This window comes from Prunus dulcis, chromosome 1 (assembly GCF_902201215.1).
Source record: "Prunus dulcis chromosome 1, ALMONDv2, whole genome shotgun sequence".
In the NCBI taxonomy this organism is placed as follows: domain Eukaryota; kingdom Viridiplantae; phylum Streptophyta; class Magnoliopsida; order Rosales; family Rosaceae; genus Prunus; species Prunus dulcis.
The window spans coordinates 3,960,911-3,968,712 of NC_047650.1; the positions used below are offsets into that span (position 1 = coordinate 3,960,911).

At 36.7% G+C, this 7,802-nt stretch overlaps 1 protein-coding gene and 1 pseudogene across 1 annotated transcript; both read right to left on the reverse strand.

The window, feature by feature from the left end:
• Positions 1–2,071: 2,071 nt before the first annotated feature.
• Positions 2,072–3,279, reverse strand: LOC117618625 (glutathione transferase GST 23-like). The gene is made up of 2 exons (XM_034348283.1): positions 2,968–3,279; positions 2,072–2,523 (listed from the first exon to the last, which is right to left on the reverse strand). Exons 1-2 carry the CDS (start codon positions 3,277–3,279, stop codon positions 2,182–2,184), a joined length of 654 nt encoding a protein of 217 aa, XP_034204174.1. The 3' UTR covers positions 2,072–2,181.
• A 2,663-nt stretch (positions 3,280–5,942) lies between these two features.
• Positions 5,943–6,996, reverse strand: LOC117618631 (annotated as a pseudogene).
• Positions 6,997–7,802: the final 806 nt, after the last annotated feature.

Here is a 7,802-nt window from a genome sequence, read left to right on the forward strand (position 1 = left end):
CATGCATGACTTTATTGACCAAATGGGGTTGCATTCTATATCTCCCTCGAAAATGAACATCAGAGTACAGAAATTGTGGGATAAAATAATCTTCCATAAGATTCTTACCCCGAGAATGTCTATGTCTGTCCACATTTGGGCCACGACCTTCTCGTGAACCACGGCGACTCTGGTTTTCTTCCTCCAGCAAAGCAACTACTATGCCAAGTTGCTCATCTAGTTCTCTCTGCGCCCTTTTGCTTGCAGCTCGTCTACGCATTCTTTCTCTAGTTTCTCGCTCTTGCCTCTCCAAAACTCTTGCATGTCTGCCACTGAGAATGAAGAATGAAATCTAAAATATGAGAAATGGAAATGTAGAGAAGAACTGTTGTGAGAGGTATGAGCTGAACTTCTGGTTTTATAGAAAAATATAGACAGATAGATATGACACGCGGCGCAATCTTAGAGGGTGAAAATCTTATCTGAAATTTGAAATTTGAAATTTATCTGAAATTTGAATTTTGAAATGTATCTGAAATTTGACATTTTGAATTTATCTGAAATTTGAATTTTGAAATGTATCTGAAATTTGAAATTTATCTGAAATTTGAAACCGAAAATCTTATCCGATATGAATAGTATTGACACGTAGGAACGCAAAAATCTTATCCGAAAATATTATCCAAATTAATTGTTTAAGTAAACAAAGTTGTGAAAAAAACAAAAAAATAAATAGTATTTGCCATGACAAGCTTAAACTACTAGAAACACACTTTGATGGGGGGCTAGGGTATGAATACTAGCTGCCCTAGGGCTCCACTTGCCATGGAAAGGGGCTAACTGGTGGAAATGCTCTTGGAGCCATCCAAAACATTAGGCACTTGTTGGCAGGCAAGGGAGACCACAGTTGTTGAGAAGTGCATGAGAGAGAAGGAGGGGAGGGGGAGGTGTTGGGTTTGGATATCCAGACTTTGGTCTCAACCTCGATAGTGGCTCATCTGCTAAATGATCTGCAACGTGGTTTCTAGATGTGCGTGTCCAAGTCCAGGTGAAGTGATTGAAGTTGTGGTGATATTCGGGAATTTTGGTGAGAATGGGGTACATACACCATCATCCCCTTCAGATGTTACCACTGATGTTGTCCGCAAGTTCCTTTGAGTCCGATTCAAAACAGACACAAGTGAGACCTGCTCCATTGCCCAAAAAAAAAGAAAAACAAAAAACCACTATAAGAAAAAAAAACAACCCTCAAGAGCTATATTAGCTTGGGCCATGATCACCTGCTCGGCAGAGAAAGGAACGGCCTCGGCGCCCACAAACGCTCCTCGCGCATTACGAATAATAATACCAGCACCAGCCCGGCAAGAAGGAGAGTGCCAAGCGGCATCAATATTAACCTTTAAGTTTGGAGCAATTGGAGCAGACCATAGGCGTGTTGGAGTGGTTTCCTCATGTCTGGTAATTCTATCCCTTGTCACGTCGAAAATCATATATATTAAGTTCAGTGAGTTGGGAGGTGATGGATTGATGGTGAGGATTGGGTGTGAGAATAGCAATATTGAACAGAATTTTAACATAGAGAAGCAGAGAATCTTAGGAGAAGAATTGATGTTTTCATTCATTGATGATTCAACACAGTACAGTGATGGTTTTTATACTAGCTTGTCAAAGCTTTGTGCACACGTTTCTAACCTCTTAACCTTTCTAACTTCTTTAACAGAACTCTAACTCTCTTGTTAAAACTGCCTAACAGTCTTAACAATATTTCAACAACTCTCTTCTTCAATCTTCTGACATGTGGCAGAATTAGGACCTTTGATATCTTTACAGGGGGCACATCATAAAAAAATTGTTCTATTCCTTGCTTTCCAAATAGCCCACCTTCCTCTCAATTAAATAAAGACTACCGTATCTGAAACAAAAATAATAATAAAATAAAAACAATTACTGCAATGTACTGGTGGAAGTTATTGCGTTTTTATTTAACTCTGTGGTATATCCAACACATCGGTGTATTGTTTTATCAAGAAACTGTTAAATTTAAAAACAAAATAGATTATGATACTTTTATTCATACTAGAAACCCAGAAATAGGAAATTAAACAAGGGGCTGCCTACCCTTTTATTCATAAAACACACAAGGAACCAAAACAAGTTGGAGCTTACAGAAATCTTTTGCAAGTCTCACTGAGACGCCAGCAATTATTCCCTACCACCCTTAAAGTGGACCAGCATTTTATCACGATCAGGAAGGTTTTCTTTGATTGCAGGCACTTCTTTGAAGTTCTGAGTCCAAGCATGCAAGTAAGGGAATGCATGGGCTTCAAATAGCTTCACCCCAGCCACGTCTTCAATGACTTCAGTCCAATGAGCAATATATCCTAAGGTTATGTCCAAAATTCCAATGTTGTCTCCTCCAAAAAATTTATTCTTTCCAAGAGTACCAGCATGGTTGTCGATAGTTCGCAGAACCTCCAAGCTCTCTTTCTTGAACTTCACCTGCTCGTCGCCAGTGGTTTGTGAGACCATCCAAATTGCAGGACCCTACCAGAATTAATTGAGGCAGTTATTAACTTATTATATATATTTGATCAAAAACTTAATATCGCTTATTATTGTCAATCTGTAACATTGATTATGTGCAAGGGCGGAGCAACACTTTAACCCTCAAACTCCAACATTTCATATTAAATTTACAATAAACTTATGCAATTGCTGGGGAAAATATGGCAAAGGTGTATATTATCGCCTTGAAAGCTAATTCCGCCACCATTCCGCCACTGATTATGTGGAATCACGTCTAGAACGTGCAATAATTATCCACAATTTGACGAACGAATATAACATGTAAAAGAGGTTACCAATAATCCATGGACTTATGTATAAACCAATTCCTTCACTTAGTCAAAGACAGAGATACAATTTTTGGTTTAATTGAAGGGTCAAAAGGTGAATCGATATAGATATTCAATGTGAATATGTATGTACCTTTTCTTCGACATATTTAACCCAGAACCGAGCCACGGCTCTCTCATACGGGTCAGTGGGCAGGATGGGGTGCTTATGTGGCCATGTTTCTTCTATGTATTCGACAATGATCATGGACTCACAGATTGGCCTCCCACCATGAACGAGCACCGGGATTTTCTTGTGAACGGGGTTGTATTTGAGGAGCTCAGGACTTTTTTTGTGAAGATCTTCTTCTATGTAATCATATGGGATGCCTTTTAACTTCAAAGCCCATATCACCCTGCAACTAAATGGACTGCTCCAAAATCCATGTAGCTTCACCTCAGCCATGCTTGAGAGAGAAAACAATTTGTGTGATCTAACTTTCTTTGACTCACCAAAGCATTTTATATATGGATATGTTTTAGCAAAAGAAAAAAATATAAAGAGCATAAAAAAATGACAAGTGGGTTCAATGGCTTGGGCAGTACGCTTTACATATTGGATTAAACAAACTATAAAGGATTTGTTTGACTAAAAAAAAAAAAAACTATAAAGGGGTTGAATTCAAATAGCTATTTTGAAATCATGAAGGTTTATCTAACTAATTTTAACCATTTTCCTTTTCTTAAAGTTTATATATGGATATGTTTTAGCAAAAGAAAAAAATATAAAGAGCATAAAAAAATGACAAGTAGGTTCAATGGCTTGGGCAGTACGCTTTACAAATTGGATTAAACAAACTATAAAGGATTTGTTTGACTAAAAAAAAAAACTATAAAGGGGTTGAATTCAAATAGCTATTTTGAAATCATGAAGGTTTATCTAACTAATTTTAACCATTTTCCTTTTCTTAAAGTCTCTGTCATTAGCGTATGACTTTTGAGTTTGAACATAGTGGCCTCATGGATATAGAAATTTAATTTTTATTAGCTGAAGTACAATGACTCAAATCTTATTATAACAAAACTGACCTATAGGATTTAGTTATGGATAGGTTGCTTTCAGTGATTAGGAGGAGATTGGATTAGTAGATAGATAAGGATCCAAATCCAATTCCCAAAGGGTGTTTAACACCTAATTAACTCAAGTATCTGTGTGAGAACATGTGGGTGTAAGTGCTCGTACATGTTTAGGTGCTCCAGAGTAACAATCAACCAAAAGTAAGCAATCGATAGGCGACAAGGAAGTGGAAAGTTAAATGAAGACTAGATAGATGTTCCTAGAACCTATATATCAATTCAGAAAAGATCTAGACTACAATGTTTGACTAGTATTTTTGTTCTGAACAAGTAAAAGAAGATCATAAATGACAGATTTTGGCCGTTGTCTAAGTTGAAAATTTACCGTCGTCTATGCGACCGACAAACCCTTTCTTGTGCCCGAGTTGAAGATAATATAAACCTTCGATAAACCACAAGGAAAGGAACCAAAACAAGTTGAAGCACTCAGAAATCTTTTACATGTCTCACTGAGACGCCAAAAAAATTTCTCTGGCACGCTTAAAGAAGACCAACATTTTGAAATAAAATAAAGGGTGGTGATTTTCCCACTTTCTTTTTATCCACCTACACTCTCTTTTATTTTTTTAATATTTTTTACTATAAGATAAAAGGGAGTGTAAGCACTAGCAGACCAGAAATTTTTTAGCGAATGTGTAATATTGACTAAGTATGAAAAATTATTTTTCGGAATAATCATCTTCTCAAGATAATTTTTGACGGCTTTTATTCCTTATACATCAAATAAGAAAACTTGATTTTATGGGATTTTAGTATGAAGTATATATTGACTTAATGAGCCATCATTTTTAGCCTAAATCGTATTTTGCACTAAAACCGAATTTTCATATTTTGATTTGGTGGGAATTTGATTTTCTAGTATTTTTATTTGAATCCAAATGGGGGGTATTTCCTTATTTACATTGTAAACTTAAGTAAATAGTGTAATATAAAAATAAATAAAAGTAAAAGGACAAAGACATTTACCGAAGCACCTACAATAATTTTTCTGACGCGAAGAGGTGCAGCTGCACCTCCTTCGCCTTAATAGGTCCTCCCTGAGGAGCAAGAATATACAATTTTAAAAAAATTGAGTATAAATGGATAAAAGAAGGGTGCAAAAATCAGTACCCAAAATAAAAGACAAAGGAGATACAAAGCATAAATACAAAACAAAAGGCAATAAAATATAGACGATATAATACTGTAATGCGGGACAAAATATCTTTCTTGGGATTATTGAAAGAGTCATTGCCTCCCTTCCTTATATAAAGATAAGGGAGACTGACGGCTAAACCTAGCAAAAGAGGCGGAAAGTTGTTCTACTAGCTAGCTAGCTAGCCCTTAACCTAGACAAATGAGATGGGCAATTCATTTGCTTCATCCCTTCCAGAAACCCTGGTTAACCCCACACTTGTTAGGTTTGTATAGAAAGTCTTTGGTTATTCTTTTCAAATAACATTACATTCATTTTAAGGCATTGAACAAGCGATTCATAAGTATTTATTTAAGAATTACAAAATGGTCAGATTTTGGCCGTGGGATTTGATTAAAGTTAGTTGGAAAAATTTTGAAATAAAATAAAATGCTTTTATTGACGAAAAGACAATGGAGATGCAAAACAAAAAGCAATAAAATATAGCCGACATAATACTGCCATGCAGGCCAAAATATCTTTATTGAGATTATTGAAAGAGTCATTGTCTCCTTTCCTTATAAAGATAAGGGAGCTTACGGCTAAACCTACCAAAATGGGGGAAAGTTGCTCTGCTAGCTAGCTATCTAGCCCTTAACCTAGAGAAATGAGATGGGCAATTCATTTGCTACATGCCTCCTAGAAACCCCAAACGACGGTATCTCGAACCGAGAACAGGAGAACGCTGGTTAACCCCACTCCTTTTCGCTGTTTATAAAAATATTTATTCTATAACATGAAGAATACAATAAAAACAGAAATAAACATTCATAAACCACAAGGAAAGAAAGAAACACAGAAATCTTTTGCAAGTCTCACTAGGACGCAAACAAATTTTCCCTGGCACGCTTAAAGAGGACCAACATTTTATCACGATCAGGAAGATTTTCTTTGATCAAGGCACTTGTTTGAAATTTTGAGTCCATGCGTGCAAGCAAGGAAATGCATGGGCTTCAAATAGCTTCACCCCAACCACATCTTCAACAACTTCAAACCACTGAGAAATCCACACAAAGGCTATGTCTACTATTCCAATCTTGTCTCCTCCGAAAAATTTCTTCTTTCCCAGAGTGCTCGTGTGCTCTTCAATGGTCTCAGCATCTCCAAGGTCTCTTTCTTGAACTTCTCTTGCTCTTCACCGGTGGTTCTGAAGACCATCCAAATTGCAATAGTCTGCCAGAATTAATTGAGACTGTTATTATTATATATATGTGATCGACAAATTAATCCTAATGTTTATTATGAACTGATTATGTGCAGGCGCGGAGCCACTCTTCAGCTCCAAGTAACTCAAGCATTTCATAAGAACTTTACACTAAACTTATGTAATTGCTGGAAATATATGGAAAAATCTACATTATTGGCCCCACAAAAAATGATGTGGAATCACGTCTAGAACATGTAAACGAAATTACCCATAATCCACGACCTTATATAAACCAGTTCTTTCACTTAGCCAAAGAGATTATTTTTGGTTTTATTTGAGGGTCAAAAAATCAATATAGAACAGTGGGTTATAGTTATTCAATGTGAATATATATATATATATATATATGTACCTTTTCGTCGAAATATTTAACCCAGAACCGAGCCATGGCTCTCTCATAAGGATCAGTGGGCAGCAAAGGGTACTTCTGTGGCCATGTTTCTTCTATGTATTCGACTGATCATGGACTCACAGATTGGCCTTACTCCATGAACGAGCACCGGGATTTTCTTGTGAACTGGGTTGTATTTGAGGATCCCAGGACTTTTGTTTTGAAGATCTTCTTCTGTGTAATCATATGGGATGCCTTTCAGCTTCAAAACCCATATCACCCTGCAACTAAATGGACTGTTCCATACTCCACGGAGCTTCACCTCTTCAGCCATGTCTGAGAAGAGAGAAAGATTCAACTTCTTTGAATCCCCAAAGCACATTTTATATATGGATCTGCTTTAGCAAAAGAAAATGTAAAGAGCATAAAAAAAATTGCAAGTAGGTTCAATGGCTTGGGCAGTACGTGTGAGAATGTGAAGGTAAATAGTCCCACATTGAAAAGTTAAGAAACCTAACAAGGGCTTATAAGAAGTTGGGTTACTTTCCCCATTGCCAATTGGTTTTGGGGTGGAACCTCAACTTCCTTCATGGTATCAGAGCGGGTTAGCCCACGTGTGAAAGGTCAACGGCCACACGTGCTCCACGTCACCCAAAATGTGTTGTCCACGTGTTAGACTTGAAAATTCGCCACACGTGCGGGGGCGTGTGAGAATGTGAAGGTAAATAGTCCCACATTGGAAAGTTAAGAAACCTAACAAGGGTTTAAAGGAGTTGAGTTACTCCCCCATTGCTAAACAAACTATAAATGGGTTGAATTCCAATAGCTTGCCATTGCACCTTTTCTTTTGATAACATTATGTTGTTATTTTTCAAATTTCTACTTGGATATATAAAGCAAAATGTTGCACAGAAGTCTAAAATGTAAATTTAGTGGCAGTCATTGCCTTGCATTATATATATTTTTAACTAAATCAAGGTTGATTTAGCAATTTTTCATAATTTTCCTTTTCTTGATAAAGTCTGTCGGTATTGTTTGACTTTTGAACCAAGGCAATAAAGAAAGAACGGAAGAAGATCATCCCTGCCTCATGGTGTTGAAATTTAATAATCTCTATAAGCTGAAGTACAATGACTCTCA